Source organism: Meriones unguiculatus, chromosome 5 (genome assembly GCF_030254825.1).
Source record: "Meriones unguiculatus strain TT.TT164.6M chromosome 5, Bangor_MerUng_6.1, whole genome shotgun sequence".
NCBI lineage: Eukaryota > Metazoa > Chordata > Mammalia > Rodentia > Muridae > Meriones > Meriones unguiculatus.
The window spans coordinates 119,075,517-119,096,625 of record NC_083353.1 but is presented as its reverse complement, the minus strand read 5'-3'; the positions used below and the strand labels follow the sequence as shown (position 1 = coordinate 119,096,625).

General features: G+C 43.9%; 1 protein-coding gene and 1 long non-coding RNA gene across 2 annotated transcripts; one reads left to right on the top strand and one right to left on the bottom strand.

The window, feature by feature from the left end:
* The first annotated feature begins 1,743 nt into the window (after positions 1 to 1,743).
* On the top strand, positions 1,744 to 7,436 carry LOC132654104 (uncharacterized). The gene is made up of 3 exons (XR_009591788.1): positions 1,744 to 2,077; positions 6,365 to 6,421; positions 7,025 to 7,436. It is a non-coding gene; the product is annotated as an uncharacterized LOC132654104 (long non-coding RNA).
* A 2,001-nt stretch (positions 7,437 to 9,437) lies between these two features.
* LOC110560950 (galectin-1-like) lies at positions 9,438 to 19,049 on the bottom strand. Its single transcript, XM_060383418.1, has 2 exons — positions 18,621 to 19,049; positions 9,438 to 9,461 (listed from the first exon to the last, which is right to left on the bottom strand). The coding sequence occupies exons 1-2, from the start codon at positions 19,047 to 19,049 to the stop codon at positions 9,438 to 9,440; spliced, it is 453 nt and encodes a 150-aa protein (XP_060239401.1).
* Between the last annotated feature and the right edge of the window lie 2,060 nt (positions 19,050 to 21,109).

Below are 21,109 nucleotides of genomic sequence, written 5' to 3'. Positions count from 1 at the left end.
TTTGTCTCGTTGTGTTTTATTGGGTGTCAACATAATCATTTCTAGCTACATTCATCTTCCTGCAAACGCCGTGATTTAATTTTTCTTCATGGTTATGTAGTGTGTGTCACTTTGCAGCCTATTGTCTAAGACAGACGGGGTCTCTGATGAAGCCTTAGGCTTTCCGTTTCAGCCAGTCTGGTAAGCTTGTTAGTTCTGTTTTGTTTCTGTCATTTGGCATAAGTTAGGGTCATCTGAGAAGAGGGAACCTCGGCTGAGAAAAGGTTTCCATTAGACTTACCTCTAGGCAAACCCGTGGAGCATTTTCTTGACGGATGGCTGATGGTGGAGGGTTCCACCCATGGTGTGAGGTGCCTCCCATGGGCAGGTGGACCTGGGTTGCGTAAGAAAGCAGGCTGAGCAAGCCAGGGGGAGCAAGTGAGGAAGCAGTGCTCTTCCCTGTCCCCTGCTTCAGTTCCTGCCTCCAAGTCGCAGCTCTGCTTGAGTTCCTGCCTCGGCTTTGGTGACAAGCTGTGATTTAAATGATATGTATACCTAATAGACCTTCCAAATTTTGTTTGTTTGTTCATTTGTTTGTTTGTTTGTTTGTTTTGTTTTGTTTTTACCCCAGTGGCTCTCAGTCTAGTCTGTTACTTTTGTGGGCCAGCAGCCTGGGGCTGGTCACAGAAGCCCTCTGTGTCCCTCTTTCTCAACTGTGTGTCTGCAGCCATCAATACCATGGCAAAAGCAGCCTCCTTGCCCTTTGCAGTCAGTGGGAGCACTGATCACGAACTAACACATGGTTTCTGGTGACACCACAGTCTTCCATGTGATCTTTGGTGTCAGCACATGCCAAGAACCTCAGCACGGCCCCAGGTAGTACAGACTACAGTCATCGACATGGCTCTCTCTCACTGCACAGGCCACGGGCACCACCATAGTCCTCGGTGGCAGCACAGGCCAAGGGTATCAATGTGGTCTCTGTAGCAACACAAGCCACTCATGTCAAAATGCCCTCTGATGGCAACACAGACCACAGACATCCACATGTCCTTAGGTAGTAACATGGGCCATAGATGCACACATGGCTCCTGGCTGCTGTAGGACCAAAGACCTCCACGTGAAACTCGGGCTCCAACATGGCCTGGGACAGAGGACCATGAATACCACCTCTCCATCGACTACTTGTACTTTATAATGGCATTATACGTGTATATTTATATATTAAGTGACACGTTGTACATTGCAGTTTCACATACATACACATATACATTTGTGTGTATATATACATATATATGTGTGTGTGTGTATATATATATATATTACATATATAATATATATAGTGACACATCGCAGTTTCCGATGCCCTTATGATGTACAAATATGTAGTACTTATGAAGTAGAAAGGTGTCTGGAGATAAACATGTATGTATGTGTGTATGCAAATATCCATTATAATAAGTCGTTGATCTGGTTCAGGGTTTCCGGTTTCTAAAGCATCATTAATACTGGACCACTGCCCAGGCTCATCTCAGATACCCTGATTGTTGCCCAGAGTCAGAGTGATGTTGCGTAGCTAAGCAGGGCGTTGAGGGGTCGGTTCTGGGCTAGCTCCTGGCTCCCACACACTTCCTTATGTCTGCCACCTGGAGGCGCTCCAAGATTGACTTTTGTGCTTGAAGCCCGCTGGCAGCATTGCCGCCTTGCACTCTCCCGAAAGGGCAAGCAGCTGGCTGCTCATCAGCCCTACTGAATAATGACGAGTTTTCGTTGGAGCGTCAGGCTGCTGTACAGCGGCTGCCGCTTGGCTGGGCTCACCAGACACAACTGTTGACACGGCTTATGGGCTGCGGCCTGAACTGCTGCCTCACGTTCTCTCTCTCCCAGCAGCGCGAGCCTCACCGTGTAGCTGCCCCGTGCGAGGAACTGGCCAGCCCGCCTAAGGCCAGATCTGTTCAGCAACGACCTGTTTCTGTGGGAGCTCCAAGAAGCGGCACCTCTCCCTGTCCCAAGCACAGTGCCAGCAGCCCCACAGCTCATTAGGAATGAGACACCCCAGCAAACAGTATAGTTCCTGGCGGAGACACCCCAGCAAACGGTATAGATTCGTCATTCTCTGTTGCATCTTTCCTTCCAATTTTTTGAGTTCACATTTTAAAAGCATCTTCTCGTAAGACTTTGGCTTTTTCTTCTCCTTCTCCTCCTCCTCCTTCTTTGTTGTTCTGGAGCTGTCTGCCCTGCAGATTCCTTTTCCGCTGATGTGTCATCCTTTGGAGCCTTCATAGGTATCTCAGACTCCTAAGATTTCTGTGGTGGGTGCTGGCAGCCATTGCTTTTTTTGTTTACACCTTTTTAATAGACAGAGTTACTAAAATCCAGTCTGACCTTGAACTCCCAGGCCTCAACTTCCTAAGCCAAGATCACAGACTTGTGCCACTATGCCCTGCAGGTGGAATCTCTAGTGTATTTATGGATGAAACACCTGTCAATTAAAAAAAAAAAAAAAAACTATGGCCTATAGCTTAGGCAGGAAATAGGAAGTGGAACATCCGGTAGGCAGAGGGATTCTGGGATAGAGCCAGGCATGGGAGATTCAGCTGGCAAGAAGATGTAGGAGGATGGACGTATGGTGACTGAGCTCAGGAAACCAGCCCCAAGGCAAAAATGTGAATTACTATAATGGCATATTTTAAGTTATAAGCTAGCCAGAAAAGAGCCTAGATATATGGTGTAGGTATCTGTAGAATAATAATTGAGTCTCATGAGTTGTTATTCTGGGAGCTTGGGGCCAGGAAGAAAAACTCAATTATCAATAGTTTCCTCTGAGTTTGAGACTCATACACAGGCTCTATCCCTCCTTTGCCTCTACAAACACAATGACAGAGAGCAGCATTTCCTGTTGACTTAGTCTAAAGGACCTTGATTCTCTTCTCTGTTTTCTCACTAAGGTGCCCTCAAGTGTCTTGAAGAGTATTTAAGAGATAATGGAAAATCAATATACAATTAATAATTTACACAATGCCACTAATATTGTGTGGATTAAAAACCTCACAATAAATTTTTTAAGAAGAATTTTAAAATAAATCACTGAGTTGGCACTATAGTCCTGTGATAGAGTGCTTGCCTAGCATCCTTGGGGCCTGGAGTTGCCTCCATCCCCAGTATAAAAAGGAAAAAAAATCTTAATTATGTTGGGAGGGGAGGGTGTCATTAGAAAACTAAGAATAACAAGCTACTCCTGTTGGGGGTTGGTCTGGTGCTATGTATTCTAATGTTGATTCTGGCCCCCAAGATCTGGTTGCACTTGAGAGTACATCCTCAAGTACACTGGTCTTTGTTGTATAAACCCTGCTCTACCTAAGTAAAAGTTAGTTAGTAAGGTTGTTGAAGCCTGTAACTGGACAGAAGAGAAGGAGGTAGAACTTTGGTGGTGACCCAAATCAGGACAAGAAAGTCCCCAAAGTTGTAGGCCTCCATCAAGTCCCTCCCAGTAGAGTATGGGGAAAGCACCACCCACACACACACTGTACCACTTCCCCCGCCCCCTGCAAGAGGAGTGGAAGGAGAAATCATGGGAGTCGAAGGGTCAAGGACACCAGGAGAACACAGGCCACAGAATCAATAAGCAGGACTCACAGGGCTTCACTTTCATTGACATGGAAGTCACAGAGCCTGCATGAGTCTGAGCTAGGTCCTCTGCAAAAAATGTCATGGTTGTTGGCTTGGTGTTTGGGGGTGCGGGGGGGAGACTCCTGACAGTGGGTGTTGGAGCATCTAACTCTTTTGTCTGTTTGGGGGACCCTTTTCCTCCTACTAGGTTACCTGGTCCAGCCTTGATGTAAGGATTTGTGCCTGGTCTTACTGTATCCTGTGCCATGTTTGGTTGATGTCCCTAGGCGGCCTACTCTTTTCTTGGGGGGAGACTAGGGCGGGAGGGGCAGGTTGGGGGGAGGGGCACTGGGAAGAGCAGAGGAAGGTGAAGCTGTGGTCGGGATGCATGAGAGAATTGGAAACAAAATCTTAAAATTAAAAAAGGGGGGAAAAAAGAAAACTAAAGATGCTTTTGTCCCTCCAAAATGTAAGAACTTAGGGAACTAACTTGAGGCATATCGCCACTGAGAGAGAAACCAGGTGAAATGTCTGATAAAGGTGAGATTAGCTCTTGAGAGTCTCCTAACTTATAATTAAGGAAAATAGGGAAGAGTGGGGAGCTGAGGGCACTCATTATGATGACTGCTCAGAGAAGGAATGCAAAACGATCCAACAGGTTAGCCCTGCTTTCACACCCACTGCAAAAGCACAAACATCCACCTCCAGAAAATACATAGTCACACTCACATGCACACACGCACGCGCGCGCACACACACACACACCCATGGTGAGTTTAGGAGAAACAAAGCCTACACAGGTAGAAATGATTTCACAAAAAAAAAAAAAAAAAAAAAAAAAAAAACAAGTAGAAAAAGGGAAAACGGGAAAGCATAAACACTAAAGGGAAGAGGGTCAGCAATTATAACTGTCTTAGAAAATTCAAGCAAAGCCAACTGACAGTGTTTAAATTAATGGATAAGTTCACCAGTTAAAAGATAACTATAAGATTTAACATAAGTACCTGCTGTTTAAGCAGCAGTGACCAATAGAACATGGAACTTAAAAAAAAAAAAGGTTTTACAGAACCTCAAAGTCAGACCTTTAAAAGAAAATCACAACATTATTGACAGTGTTAACGTAGACACAACAAAGAACAATAATTCGGGTTTAAGGATTAAATTTAAATTATTCTAAATGGCCAATTACTTCTAAATTGATCTGTCAAGTCATAAATCCTAACAGAATTTTTCTACGAGACTTAAATATTCTAAAATTAATGCACCCTCCTCTCCTTAAAAGAAAGAAAAATGCTTGAAAAGGGAAAAGAACACAGGGGTGCCTACAATGTATTAATAAACGCATAATAATTGAGTACACTATAGCAATTCAAATGCTCTTCCACATATGATTAGATAGGTTGCTTTTCTGAGTCAATTGCCTACTTAAAGAAAGTAGTAAAATGCTAGAATAGCTCCTAATGCCTCAAAAGAGGAGAATGGGAAGCAGCTAGGACTTAGCACTTAGTGGAACCCAGAAGAAATAACGTGCTTCTCTGAAGTTGAGGGATGTTTCCGGAAGGAGGAGGCAGAAACAGGCAGTTCTCAAGGAATCCTGAGTAAATGGGAACTGGGAACTGGTTCTTCTTTGGGATGTCTCCCAGACATCCAAAAAAAAAAGAGCAACAGAAAATGCTTCTGAAGGGAAAAGATTGACAGGTCCAAGGAAATAGACCATCAAAGGGCAGAGATTCAGTTCCATAAAGTAGATTCCTAAGTGACCACATAATTATTGTTTCTAAGATAGTATTGAAAAATAATCGACTCTTTGTATGAACAGTATTTATTACCAAACCGTGTCGGAAGGAAGAATATTTGACTAGACATCAGAAGATCTTAGATTCACTTCCTAGATTCATTATTGGCCAGCTTGAAATCCAAACAACTTAGCACTTGGGTCTTATATGTAAAAACTGAAGAGGAAGGAAGCCTCTAGATGAAGGTGGATTAGGTAATTATGTCACTCAAGCCCCAGACTGGTATTCAACTTTAACAAACCAGAGCAAAACAATTGCTTGGGCTTGCTCTCCCAGCACTGAAAGAGGGGACTCACAAAGACTGGAAAGCATTTCACCTGGCTTCAGTCCCATTTTAATTTCTCAGCCTGAGCTTCATTACCCAAGAAATCCACAGGGTGGCAATAACACTGAATAAAAAAAAAATAACTGCAGAGTTAAAATCCTCAGAAACTGTGTTCTGCAGAAGCTGATGTTTACAGCTCTCCCTTCCTCCTTTTTATGAAGTCACCAGGCTGCTGGAGCCAGTAGAACAAAGGCCACACACAAAGCCTGAGAGTGGGAGCCACGACCCACAGGGGAGGCCCAGCTATGATCTAGGCCCTTTGCCACGCAAAGCAGGCTTTACCTTTCTCATACTTATTCGAAAGAAAGATATGTGAGACTGACAGACGCGGGGGAGGGGAGCATCAAGTTATTGAAAGTGGTGGCGTAGTGAGCAGCAGAGGCAGAATTGCTTCCTTGGTGGACCACCTCTGAAGAGAACTGATTGCGCTAAGCCCAGAGGGCCTTCCTTCCTAACCATCCCCCTTGGTACAAGAAATGATACTTTTATGATTTTCTTTATAAGAGAAAGGAAGCTTCAACAAGCTGGCGGGTTTTTAGGGCAGGCTAATCTAAATCATTTCCTAGTCGCTACTAAGCAATGATAGACAGCTCTAGCAATGTCAATCTCAGGCTTTATATCTGTCACTCACCTTTCTTTCCTGCTGCTCAAACAGCCTCCGAGGAGCTGGGAGTGTGGGTCAGCAAGAGGACACACTTGACTTGCCTAACGGGTATGTATGTCTCTTGGTTCAGCCCGTGGCAGCATGAAACAAACAAATTGTTTTCCACTGTCTCTTATCTTTATGGAGAAACTTAAGAGTTAGAAACAACAGAATCTCATCCAACTTGATTTAAAAGGGGAAAGAGATAGCATTTAAAGAAACTATGGAGTTTCTTTAAAGATGATAAGCTTCTTTGATCAAATGATTGAAATTAAAAAAAAAACAGAAAACCACCCTGAATTATGATAATTTTTCATACATGTTGTAATGTTTCATTTGAACTCTCAACTTGACACAACATAGAGTTACCTAGAAAGGGAAGGATAGTCCAGATCAGGTGGGCCTATGGCCAGTTCTTAGGGGATTGTCATGGCATACGTATGTTCAAGGATGTGGGAAGACCCAAGTTGAAAAGCTAATGTCACCATTCTCTGGGTTTGGGTCCTGAAAGGGAGTAAGGGATTTGAGAAGGAAGCCTGGATGCAGTCATTGCTCTCTGCTTTTGACTGCAGATTTGCCGAGCTATTTCAAAATGCATGCCACTGTGAATTCAGTGATGGACAGTCACCTGCAACTATGAACTGTAAACTCTCCTCCATTCCCTTTTATCAGGACGTCTTCTCACAGCAACAGAAATGGAACTAGAACACAGACCAAGCAACCATGATCCAACAATATATTATACATAACTGAAGTGATGGCTCATGCTTCTAGTCCCAGCCCTCCGAAGGCTGAAACAGGAGGATCTTGGTCAGTTCACGATCAACCTGGGCTGCAGACTGAAACGCTATCCCCCAACAAAAAAGTTAAAAACCTGAAGTGTAAAATGCTCCAAAGTCAAAACTTTTTGAGTACCAACATGACACCGTGAGTGGAATATTCCACAACTGACCTCATATAATGAGTCACACTCAAGACATAGATGTAATAAAAATATAATATATAATTACCTCTAGGCAATGTGTGTAAGGCGTGTGTGTGTGAAACAGAAATGAATTTCATGTTTAGACTTGGATCTCTTTCCTACTGGGCCTCTTGTTATGTACATGTAAATATTCTGTAAAGTAATTTTTAAAGCCTCAAGCATTTGAAATAAGGGATTCTGAACACATACTTTGTTCCTTATTTGTTCCCATTGCCATACCTTTCTTGACATGCCCAAAGTATTGCTTCTTCCTAGGGACTGACTCTCTTCCTTCTCACACATCTCTAACTCTGGTAACTAGAAGAGACAGACCCATGTGTTTGATTCCTTATTCACGGTCTCAAAGAAAGAGAATCTCACCCAGCCTGACGACAACTGTAGTACAATTACAGATGAACAGGAGTAGTGATTATCAGTAAAGGATATTCGAAGACACAAATACCCTGAGGAAATGTCAGGCTGGACAAAAAGAGAGGAAATTTTTTAAAAATGGTTTAGGGGATTGGAGAGGTGGCTCTGACAGTGGCAAAGTGCTTTATATGCAAGCTTGAGGGCATGTGTTTGACCCCCAGGACCCACATAAAAAAGCCACATGTGCCAGTGAACACCTGTAATCTCAGCGCTGGCAAGGAAGAGACGGGAGGATCCCTGGAGCCTGTGGGACAGCCAGGCTGGCTAGAGCAGTGAATTACAGGGTCGGTGACAAACGCTACCTAAAAACTGAGGTAGAGAGCAATTGATGAAGGCATACAACAGAGACCTCTGACCTGTACATACATGCATATATGTGTGTGTGTATGCACAAATGTTTAAACAAATATGAACACATATACATAAATGCACTAATTAAATTATTAAAGATTTGAGCTCAGGGTGTAACTCAATGGCTGAGCACTTGCCTTGCATGTGAGGCACTCTGGGTGCCATCTCTGCTACCAGAAAAAATAGATTAATAAATAAATAAGCTTATTTCTCAGATAATCGGGATGTAATTCTAAGTTACTTAGCATATTTAAGCACATCCCTGTTCCCACAGTGGTAATACCGTAAAACTTACAGAAGTGTCAAGTAGACTACAGATTTAGAGTTAGAAATTCTGAATTTATATTTATTATATCTACTATACTTACTCATTCTAGCATGCATTGCTTTTTTTTTTTTTATGTTCATTTATGATAGGGCCAGAGAAGAAATATACAGGAGAACCACAAAACATTACTTTAAAGCCGCTTACTAATGGCTAGAGGGATGGATCAGTAGTTAAGAACACTGGCTGCTCTTCCAGAGAAATCAGGATCAATTTCCAGCACCCACATGGAGACTCACAACCCTATAGAACTCCAGTCCCAGAGTATCTGATGCCCTCTTCTGGTCTCCTCGGGTGCTACATGGTATAGACACTCGTAGGCAAAACACCCATATGCATAAAATAAAATGGAAAGAACAAGATATAACAGTAAGGAATAGATTTGAAATAGTGCCAGGATTACCCAGACTTTACAAGAACAGTTAGAGAGTCCACGCCCCTGGGAAAATAACACAGACTTGCTCAAAGTATGTTTGCCACAAACCTTCAATTTGTGTGTGTGTGTGTGTGTTTTAAATGCAAACTCAGGAAAGCACATTTAAGTGAGATATGTTTATACAAACAAAACAAAAGTGTGTGCTCACATTGCCACATGCTCGAGAAGCAGCACAATGACACCATTAAGGAGAGCTGTCAGTTGACTGAGCTCCAACACTGACTGTGAGCAGAATCCAAAGACTCCCATAACTCTGATGCAGTCCGGTTGCATACTGCTTTTCATAATGCCCACTGAAAGTAATGCTATGGGAGCTAAAGCAATGGCTCAGAAGCTAAGAGCACTGACCCAGGTTCACTTCCCAGCAGCCACATGGCAGTCACAACCCTATGTAACTTCAGTCCCAGAGGATCTGGTGTTCTCCTTGTCTGCATGGGTGCTGGGCACTCACTCATGCCACAGACACATGCATGCAGGCAGAACACCCAGAAGCATCTTTTAAAAGAATGAAGGTAATGTTAGGCATAGTGTCAGTTAACACAAATCAAAATGCCAAAAATGTATCAGGTGTTCTATATCAATCGCTGCCATCATCACAGTCCTAAAAAGCACAAAGAAGTCAGGTCATTGATTTCTCACCAGAGTGTGCAGGCATCATCGTCATAACCGTCATGACAGCCGTCATGGCTCCATTTTACAAATCAGGAAACTGAATGATGAGAAATATGTTTATGCACTCAAAAACTTGTCATTCTTCCTGAGCAAACTTTTTTGGTGTCTGTTTTGAACTAGGCCATCTGCTAACATTGAACACAGTATGGTTTCACTGAAGGACATGAGTCACATTTCCAGAGGTTCATAGTCCAGTGATATTATTAGAAACTCCGAAAGCCAGGAGAGCCTTGATAGGTAACAGGAAGTTTGAATGCAATCATAACGGAATAATGAAAGTTCTTGAGCATGCCAGAAGAAGGATATTTGGACACATGAGATAGTCATTTATTATGGAGACCAGGCAGCACAGGAAAGAAGATCATCAGAAAGACAACTCAGTTTACCTATCTGACCTGGGGATGCGGAAAGGACCACATAACCCTTGATGAAGACACACTAGACAGCTATAGTTCATCAGCATTTTCTTTCATTCTGAACTCGCACACACCTCCCTACACAAGTCCTTTTTATGCTTGTTTTGAGGGGCAGCGTTAAGGGACCAGCATGTTCCAAAGCAATTGATCTGCCACTGAAGTAAACCCGGGCATTCTCGGATTCCTTCTTAGGAAAATCTGGCAACTTTTAACCAAGCAGTAAGTTTGCACAAAATATAAAATTAGTTTAGTAAAACTACCTGCATCAGTTATTACTTTTAGAGGCAACTAATGGAGGAGAGATTTATTTGGGCCTACAGGTTAGGAGAGCACAGCCCACCATGAGAGGAAAGGCATGGTGGTCCTCATGGCGTCAGGAGCATGAAGCTGCTTGCTCACACCTAGCAGATTAGGAAACAGAGAATGAGCAGTGCTGGCACTTGGCTGGCTTTCTTCTTTTTCTCCTTTGTAATCCAACCCAGGGCCTCAGCCTATGGCATGGGGCTGCCCACATTCAGGGTGGGTCTTCCTCTTCCACTTAACCTCTCTGGAAGTGCCCTCAGACACCCAGAGGTGTGCCTGCAGGCCGACTTGAATTCCAGTGGAGTTTACACAGAAGATTAGTCATGACCCAGAGCAATGAACTGAAACAATAGATAAGCACCCAAAATAACCTGCCTGGGCTCTCTGAGCCTCATCTTTTGTAAGTGTTTCAAAATTTTATTTCCAGAGCCTGGTGTGGTGGCACACACCTGTAATTCCATGACTGGGGGAGGCAGAGGTAGGTGGATCTCTGTCGGTTGGAGGCCAACCTGGTCTACAAAGCAAATCCAAAGGACAGCCAGGGCTACACAGAGAAAACCTGTCTCAAAAAACCCTTAAAAAGAATTTATTTCCAGCCTGTGGGAAGACACAGTGGGGAAGGATCCTTGTTACCAGTCCTAGCAACCTGAGATCAGTCCCCAGAACCCACACTGTAGAAGGAGAAAACTGATTCCTACAAGCTGACCTCTGACCCCCACAGGACATGTCTCCCATGGCACACATGCTTGTACATGTACACAAACACACACATTCACTGAATTAATCAACTGACTAATGATTACAAAAGATCGTAAACATGTTTCATTTCACTGTTCATTTGATTCTGCTCAGTTATGGCGTGCAAGCTGGGAAAATTCTGGTGCTCAGTAAATAATAGTAATTTCTATCTTTGTTTTGTCACAAAGTTCACACATGTTGCATAAAGTTCTTTATTACCTGTAGCAGGTCTTGAGAACTCTACTCAATTCTACCTTTTACAGTCTACAGCTACAGTTACAGGAGGCAGAGCTACGCCCCTGTCTCAGCTCAGGACCTATGTTAGTCATTATTCTGCTGCCATGATAAAGACCGAGAGCAGAAGAAGAAAGGCTTTGCTCCACCTTACTCTTCCAGGTCACAAACTGTTGATGGCTTTTCTCCCTCAGCAGCATAGCTTCTTCCATCACTGTGGAGGCTTGCCAGGGACAGGAAGCTTCCAGGCCAGCTCCAGCTTGATTTCTTCATGTTCTCTGCTCACAATGTATCAATAAGGTGGAGCCTGGATGGAGCTGGCCTGGAACAGGCTCTACAGTCTAGCCAGCTCTTCCAGCTGTTATCCTCCTGCCTCGGTCTCCTGGGTGCTAGCATTGCTAGCTTAAGCCTCAACGTAAAGACTTCTATAGCATTTTTCCCATGTCTGTCACACAGGTCAAAGACTATGTTGTATCTCGTGGCCATTCCTCTTTAGCTCCCTGTAAGCCTCTCCTGAGACGTTCTTTCTACTGCAGAGAAACTTTTCAGTAGTCTGTAGAATATCAGCTTGGTCACATGTTCTTTCCCTCCCAAGCCAGTTCTTGTCACTCTACCCGGAAAGTGTGGGCTTGAACCTCCAGCTGACCCTTCCGCACTCACAATCAGCCCTCAGCAGTTTGTTCCTAGACAAGAGCCCTCCTTTCTCTCCATTTGTTTATTTTCTTTCAGTGTGACTCACTGACTCCTTTTTTTCCTTTACCTCATTACTGCATTTAATTAAGTAAAACAAACTTTCAATGGTGGTTATCTCTGGTGAGTGGAATGATGGGGGAGGCTTGAAAGGGATTATAAGTGTGTACCCATCACATCTAGTTTTGGGGGGGTTTGGTTTTTGGTTTGGTTTTGTTTTGTTTTTCTTTTCAATCAGAGAAAGAAATAAAGTTGCGAAAGAAAATGTTCCTGGGCTCCAGAGTCTGAAAGGCAGGAAGTGGTAGCATGGCCTTGAGCTGAGCCCTTTCCTCAAGCTGTTTTTCACTGAACACGTGAACGTAAGAAAGGCAACTTCAGAGCCCCACCATGACTCACTGGCCTCCAGTCTCCTTTCAGTCAGCAGGCTGGGTGTACAAATTAGTTAGGATTAGTTCTGGAAGGTAGGCTTTAGACAGGGTAGAAGCTAAATCATTTGCAAAATGTCTCCACCTACTATAGAACTTAGTGAGCCTGAGAGAAAGTTTTGAGCAATATTAATATGAAGACAGGCCTCTTTACAAGCTGAAATATTTGTGAATGGTGCAGAACTTTATTGACTTCATGCACTGTAAATAAAATGCAATCAAATTAAAGCATGGCAGGGCAGCACATTCCTGTAATCCTACTAGAAGAGTAAGGCAGGAGGATCACCTCAAGCTCCAGGACAGCCTAGGCTGTAGAGTGTGTTCAAAACCAGCCCGGGCTAATGGTAAATTCCAGGCCAGACTAGAGTAGTGAGTGAGACCGTGTCTCAAAATTAACCAAAACAATTAAACACACACACACTGCTTATATCCTGAGGTGCGTCAAAGGCAGGAAGTGTCTAAGAAGAATCAAGGTCTGAGGCAAGGGAAACATTGTCCCTGAAGTTATTCAAGTCTCTGTGTCGGCTCACAGGAGGGGACATTTCTTGCCTGTCTCCTGCAGAAACTGAGACATTCTTAGAAATTGTCCTTCCTAAATAGTACTAGAGTCTCCCAGCCATCATGCATGCCCAGGACAATTTAGGATGAAGCAGTTGGGAGAGGTTTAAGCAAAGATGCTAGAGCTTAATGGGAAACAGGAAGTTGCTCCTCTGAGCCATTTTCAGCCAAGCCTCTTGATGTGTACAGGTACCCTACCTCCTTGGCCCTGGCCTCTGAGCTCTCTGATAACGTCCATCCATTTAGATGGAGAAGAGTGAGAAGGTACCAACCCCTCTCTCAGCCCTGGTCATTCTTTCCTATTGAGAGTGCAGAGGACTTTCTCCAGTCCAATTTCAGCTTTATTTACTCTTTTCTAAACAACTTTCCTAGGCCCTGGAAGCACCCTCCTCTAAAGAAGAGAGTAGAAGCGAGTTATCTCTTTACAGTCTCTGAGCAGAGCCCCCCCCCCAGGGCTGGTCCTATTGGAATTTGTAAGTGAATAGAGTTTAGTCATAACAGTTGAGTTTTGCTTGACTCACTTTGTGAGTCAGGCAAAGAGATGGCAACGTGCCTCCCCTAAGATGTGTGGCCACACTCATGCCCTTCCACCCTGAAAAGCCCAAACACATCCTGGGCTTACGTGTCATGGAACATCCATCATCCTCAAAGCCTGATAAAAGAAGGGAGATCATACACACCCATATATCCAAAGCTGCCATGCAAGTGCTTCCCTGCCAATGATAAGAAAGGGCAGACTCTTAGCGGTTGGCTGTGGCAGATACTAATCTCAGACCCTTACATGTGTTGTCTCATTTAACCAGCATAGCATCCTTAAGAAAGAGGAATCGTTACTATCTCCACCTTGCAATTCAGGAACAGAACCTTTCAAAATGCTTCGGATTCGGTAAGATGAAAAGCCCAGAAAATAGCTTTACGTCTCCATTCTTAAAAATCCTGGATGCAAGTCAGAGAACCAGTTATTTCAGTCCCTTCCAAGTTCCAGGCTCTCTCCAGGTGCCAAGAATCACAAGGGTGCTGGCAAGTTAAAGACTATGTTAAACCGAGGGTACCAGAAATCGCGTTTCACCTACGCTGGTTCTCAGGTATGAAGGGGAGCTACCACCAGTTTAGTGTCCAGGAAAGATGGTTATGTAACCCTTGATATACAGCATTCAGAGATTCCTCTGCCACATGAATTTCCTGTGTGTTCTCCCACAGGCCTCCACCAATCCATCAAACAAGACCCGGCTGCCTGAGTGCTACAGTGTGCTGTGGATGGCACAGTGCATTCGTGGAGGTCAGAGGATGGCTTGCAAAACTTGGCTCTCACCTTTTCATCACGTGGGTCCGAGGATCAAACTCGGGTTTTCAGGAGCCCTCCCTAGGCTGGGGGGCCACCAGTCTCCTGTGGCATCCTGCTAACCTTTCTTCAAATACAGTCAGGTAAACTCTCAGGGGGATACCTGAGAGGTTTAACTGAAAGATTCTCTGGTTGTAAGTTCTGAAAAACAGCTTTCAAATAACTTCAGCTAGTCAAGGGAAAATGCATCGCCCAAGACCACACCGTCCACCTGGCCTGACCTCTTCACTCATCCCATGGACCACATTCTTTTCAGCATCCTGACATCACTATCCCAAGATAGGAATGTCTCTTCCCTCAGGCTAGGAATTCCAGTCTGTAAAAACACTCTCAGCTCCTGGCAGGTAATCATGTTCATAATACTCTGAATGGCCTTTGCTTAGCTCTGTCGTGTGTTCCAGTGTGTTAAACTGGGTGTCAGTCCAGCTTTCAGGAAAGTCATAACCGCCTGATATTTAAGATTCTGATAACACTGGTCCTCCATCTTCAGGCAGTGATTTAAGTTTCAGTTCATTCTGGAGTTTTGTCTTTCACTTTTGGTTGTCTTAAACTATTCATTCATAAATAATCTATTCATTTATAAATGACAGCCTTATATGAGAATGTTCTCCCAGCCATGCAGAATACAACAACCTTGTGGTGCTTACTTACTGTTTTTCTTCTTCTTCCTCTCCTCCTCCTCCTCATCCTCCTACTTATAGTGTGAAGGGTTGCACCTAAGGTCTAATGCATGATAAAACATTTTTTTTGCACTTTTCCCTTTGAGACAAAGTCTCATTAAGTTACCCCCAGACGATCTGAACGAACAGTGGACCCCAGGCTGACCTTAAACTTGCAGTTCTCCATCCTCAAACTTCCAGATGGGGCCCTGTGAGCAGACACATGAACTGGACACCTGAGTCCCATTGAAACTGCTCAGTTACGTTGTTTTACTGTATTTCTGGGATCAAGGTGTTGCCAGAAAGTGGGACTTTGTATTCTCAGTGTTCAGGCTGATTTGGTTTCAGTGACAAATCTGCAACTACCCATTCTTCTGATGTGAACCACAATCATATTCTTGTAGTTTTTGTAATCTTGAGGAGACTACAAAAGGTATGAACTACATTGCATACAGATTCTGTTCTGAGAAAGAACCACACAGTGTCAGGGCATGGGCAGACAGGCAGGTGGGAGGGAAGGGAAGGAGACAGGGAGGGAGAGAAAAACAAGGTAACATGATAGAAGGTAATTACTTGCACAGAATTCCTTAAAGAGACATAGCTAGGATTAGGAATGATGCTGAATCCCCAGGGCTGACAATAGCAGAGTAGCCACTAAAGAGTACAGGTTTCAGATAGTAAGAAAAAACCAGTTACCAGATCCCAGCTTAAGGGAAATTACTATGTGGACAGCCACCAGACAAGATCTGCTGCCTTCAGTAACATGACCCAGGACCCACAATGCTGGGGGAGGAGTCCTTGGACAGTAAATATCCTAAATCACCTTGTTCTCTTTCTTTTGTTTCTTAGTAATGCTTACTAGTGGCTGGACCCACCCACCCACAAGCCAGAGGTCATCAACAGAAGCTGTCCAAAGTGGTTATCTCCTAGGGCTCTGAGCAAGAAGGAAAGGAAGCAAGAATGGACACACACAATTTTCTTTCCTTCTCTCTGCTATATTATTTTATTTAGTATTATTTTTTAATATTTGTAATATTATTTTTATTTTGCCCAGGCTAGCCTAAACTCACTCCGTAGTCCAGGCATGCCTTCAGCTTACTTTCTTTTAACTTTTCATACAATACATGCAATATGTTCGGAACATATCCGTCCCCACTACACTCTCCTGTCCTTTCACTCCTTTCAATGACCCTTTTCTTTCCGAGTAGTCTCCCTCCTGCTTTCTTCTCCTTCTTCTTCTTCTCCTCCTCCTCCTCCTCCTTCTTCTTCCTCTTCTTCTTCTTCCTCTTTCTCTCTTCTCTCTCTCACACACATTTTATGCATGTGCAGGTCTTGTGCAAGTGGCCACAGCTCAGCTACTATGTATCCAGAAGGTAGTCTCATGTTACTGCTTTCCATCCTCCAGCTCTTACAATCGTTCCATCTCCTTTTTGGTGACAGGTTGGAAAAGATGTCCCATTTTGAGGCCACACACTCAACAGTCACTTGGTCTCAGCACTTTGTCCTGTTTTGAGTCTCTGTAGTGACCAAAACCACTCAGCCAAGGCTGAGAGTAGCACCCAGCTAAGGGCATACACACTTAGAGGGAACTTTGGCTATGTGACTGTTTGGCAGAGCATCACTATCAAGGTCCCCTCCCCCCCCTTAGGGCCTGTGAGCTCCACAGTTGCAGAACTTTCCCCAAGTTTATAGAAAATGGATAACTTTATTCAGACTTTATAATAATTACCTCCTTTATTTAGCTACAAAAGAGTAGATTTCTATGTGACTTTTCTTTATATTCTAAGTTGTGGCTACTCTGCCCCAGCACCCCACCCCCATCATCTACCTCTCCCCATTTTAACCTTTCCAGCCCTCATGACCCTTTCCTCCACTGTCACATTTTAGTATCCCTCCTGCCAAGACATCTGTCCCCCACACACACCACTTCTCCTGACATCTTTCTTGCTTCCTAATTTTTCTAGACACTCACTCCAACACAGAAATTTAAACTTTGAAGCTAGGTTCCAATATGAGAAAGAAAAAAAAAAACATAATGGTATTTATCGTTCTGGGCTGTGGTTACCTCACTCTGGGTAGTTTTCATCTCTGTTTTGAAAATAGCCGACTTTCCTTTCTCTTCATTGATGAGCACTCTACTGAACACATGCAGCACGTCTTCACTATGAAATCATCATAGTGCACAGCGAGGCTGGTTCCATTCCCTAGCTATGGTGAATAGAGCTGCAATGTGCACACGTCTCTGTAGTAGGATGTGAAGTCCTCTGGGTATGCGCCTAGATATAGCTGAGTCACGTGGTAAGCCTATTTTTAGCTTCTGGAGAAACCTCCACTCTGGCTTCCACAGTGTCTATGCCAGTTTGCGGCCACGACCAAGAGTGGAAAAGGCTCTCCCTAGTTCCCGTGTCCACACCATCATTTTTTTTCTATGTTTTCTTGATGACGGTCATTTTGACTGGGCTGAGAGGGACTCTCAAAGTAATCCTAATTCATTTCCTCACGGCTAAAGCTGTTGAGTGCTTTGAATGATGGTTATTAGCCATTCGTACTTCTCTGTACCCTGCTGCAACTCAAGTTTAAAAGTTGGGTTATTTGTTTTCTCGTGGTTTTTTTTTTAAGTACTTTGTGTACTCTTGATATTGACCCTCTGACAGATATACAGTCAGTCAAGACTTCTTCATACTATAGGCTGCCCTTTACGCAATTGATAGTTTCCTTTGTTGTGCAGAAACTTTTTAACTTGATGAGGTCCATCTGTCCATTGTTAGTCTTCTATCCGGGGCAACCAGAATCCCATTTAGAAAGTCCTGACTTTTGCCAACACCTCATAAAGTGCTCTCTACCTTTTACCCTAGCAGTTTCGGGGTTAGGTCATTGATCCATTTGCAGTTGAATTTTGTGCATTATAAGCAATAAGGCTCTAGTTTCATCCTTCTACATATGGACGTCCAGTTTTCCCAGAACTGTTTATTGAAATTTTTATCTGTAGTGTACCTTGAAGTCAGGCACAGTAATTAACAACCTCCCTCCACCCCCACCAGCCCCCGAACCCCCAAACATGCAGCACATTAAGGATTGTTTTGGCTATATGGAAATTTTTGTGCTTTCATATAAATTTTAAGGTTGTTTTGGTTTGTTTTTGTTTTCTATTTCTGTGAAGAATGGCAGAATGGCACTGGGGTTTTACCTGGCATTGTACTAAATCTATGATTTGCTTTTGGTAGAACAGACCTTGACCTTTGATCATCCTATCCCAGCTTCTAAAGTATCAAGGATTACAGACTTGAACAGTCAAACCTAGCTATATTATTTTCTCCTCTCCTCTTTTTTCTTTTCCTTTCCTTCCTCCTCCCTCCCTCCCTCTTCTTTCTGTCCCAGTCCTTCTTCTTTTCTGAGACAGGGCCTCACACAGCCTGAGCTGTCCTCAAATTCACTATGCAGTTGAGGGTGATCTTTCTGGTTCCCTGGTTCTAGTTCTCAGTTTCTCAGATTTACAGGCATGAAGCACCATCATTTGGGACTTGCCTTATCGTTACTAACTTCAAGTTAGCCTTGTCTTGGAAAGCCATTCCACCAAGGTGATAAAAAAGTTCAGTGGTTTTAGCACAGCTCTTCCTATCCTTCCCATCTACATCCAGCCTGTAACTCTCTGTCTCTGTCTCTGTCTCTGTCTCTGTCTCTGTCTCTGTCTCTGTCTCTGTCTCTCTCTCTCTCTTGGGGAGCAAAGGCAGCTGTCTTTATTGAGGGCTGTAGGCTGGCTGGCTTTACCTTGAAATCACCATCAGCTGCCACGTAGTCGATGGCCTCCATGTTGATGTGGTTGGGGAACGTGAACTTGTGCCCAGCCGGCAGCTTGATGGTCAGGTCAGCCTGTTCAAAGGTGATGCACACCTCCACGACGCTCCCCGGATGGAAGGGGAAGGCAGGCTCCCTGTGTTCGGTCCCCCAGGCTCCACCACCCTTGCTATTGCACACAACGGTGCTGGCGTCCCCATGGGCGTTGAAGCGAGGGTTGAAGTGCAGGCACAGGTTGTTGCTGTTTTGCCCTGGGTTCAGCTCAAAGCGCTTGGCATCGGGGGCCACCTCACCCTGAACTCCGAAAGACTCGCCAGGTTTGAGATTCCGGTTGCTGGCGAGCAGACCACAGGCCATCACTGACATGAAGGGGGGATCCCTGCGCCCTGCTGAACCAGCCATCTGAAGACTCCACGGGAAAGACCCGGCCCGTGAGGCTTACACAGAGCAAGCCTGTCACTCTGTAACCATGCTCTCATGCACACCGCCTACGCGGCACCGGCGCCCAAGGTTAGTAGTTCTGTTGCTCTGCACTACAGTAATGAAACCACGCTTGCCCCCAGGACAACATGCAATCCAAATCCACCAGTAAAAAAATTAAAAAAAAAAAAAAGTTAAAAAAAGATCCTGCACCTCAGTCACTCCAGCAGGCCCCAAAGGAGTAGAGCTCAGTCCTAATTTAACCATTGTAACTGATTTTCCCTTTCCTAGCCTCAAGAACCTCCTGGCCTTGAATCCTGTTTTCAAGTCTCTTCTCAAAGACACCAACTCTTCTCTCCTACACTCCAAACACCCAAGTGTAGTTTCCTTAGTGGGTTTGCATTTTCACAAAGTCAAAGTCTTCTTGAGACAGATGCTGCTTTCAGCCTGCCAGCTACTAGCTGCCAAAATCTCAGCTTTCATTTTGAAATCAGAAAAAAATAAAATAAAATAAAATCACAGAAACAGACCCAGTTAGAAGTCTCTTGGATTTTTCTACTGGAACATAAATAAACGGCAATTTAATTTACATAAATCAAATTTGGAAATGTAGATGGACTTGGAACTGCTTTGTAGAAGCTAGAGTTGAGGCTGATTCTAGCATATAATACAAATACAAAAATCAGCTTATAAAAGATAGAAATGCTGAGCTGGGCGTGGTAGCTGGGCGTGCCTTTAATTCAAGTACTCTGGAGGCAGAGGCAGGCTGATCTCTGTGAGGTCAGGTCAGCCTGTCTTACATATTGAGCTCCAAGCTACCCAAGCTTGTAGACTCAAGGCTTAGTGAGACCCCGTTTCAAGAAAAACAAACAAACAAAAGCAAAAGCAAATAAAATATAAATAATAAAAATAAAAATGAAAAAGCAAAGCACCCACAGCCTTGTAATTTATCTCATTTTTAATATATCCTCTGTCCCTCTTTGCTTCCATGGATCTGAGCCTGGGTGGCTGATAAAAATGGAAGAATGTGGGGAGATGAAGGTAGCCATAATCAGGGTATTTCTATCATCTATCATTTCTAAACAAGTGCTCTCCTGAATGAATACTGGACCACTGGGCTTTCTGGAGCTGCTGGAATCATATCTTCTACATGGGGAAAATAAAACAGCAACCATAAAAATCCCAGCTTTAACCAACCTGAGTTTGAGTCCTAGGCCTATTATTTTCTAACCTATGACAAAGTCATGCAAACAGTCTGAATTTGCATTTGAAGATCTGGTCTTTGAAGATCTGGTCGTGGGTTAGAAATAATAAATATGTCACCTTTGTACTACCGTGGAAGACACCAAAAAATAATAGTGCCCCTCCTACTAATATAGAAATCATATGCCGTAATTTCAGGCAGTCCTGAAAATCTGATAGCTCCATACTGAACTGAACTAGGTATGGTGACTCATAAGTTCAGGGGAGATTGAGGCAACCCAGCATTTTCTTGACAGTCTTCTATTTCTTGTATCATCATGGCCTATTTCCGTAGGCACATGCAGCTTGCTTAATAGTCTTAGCCATAAGAGAGACCAGGAAAGTGCCAAATAATCTTGAGGGACAAGAACATACTGAGATCAGAAACTGAGACTAAGGTGTGCCCAGTCACGCCTCCAGAGCACTGTCCGCCAAGGCTATTTCCTAAGTCACAGGGAGCTGACTGAGAGAGTGGATTTCATCTGCTAAATCTGAGTAACAGGAGAGCAGACAGTCAAGACTGTATCCAACCAACAACCAAGCCTTGTCCAGGAGGACTGTGGGTATGCATTCAGTCACTCCTTAATGTCATTGTACCGAATCTCTCCCCTTTCACACTTTATCAATAACAGTTTAGGTCAGAGCTGGCAAGATGGGTCAGTGGGTAAAGGTACTTACCACAAAGCCAAGTGGGTACCCATAATCCCTGTCATCAAAGGAGAAAACTGACTCTCATAGGTTGTCCTCTGACTATC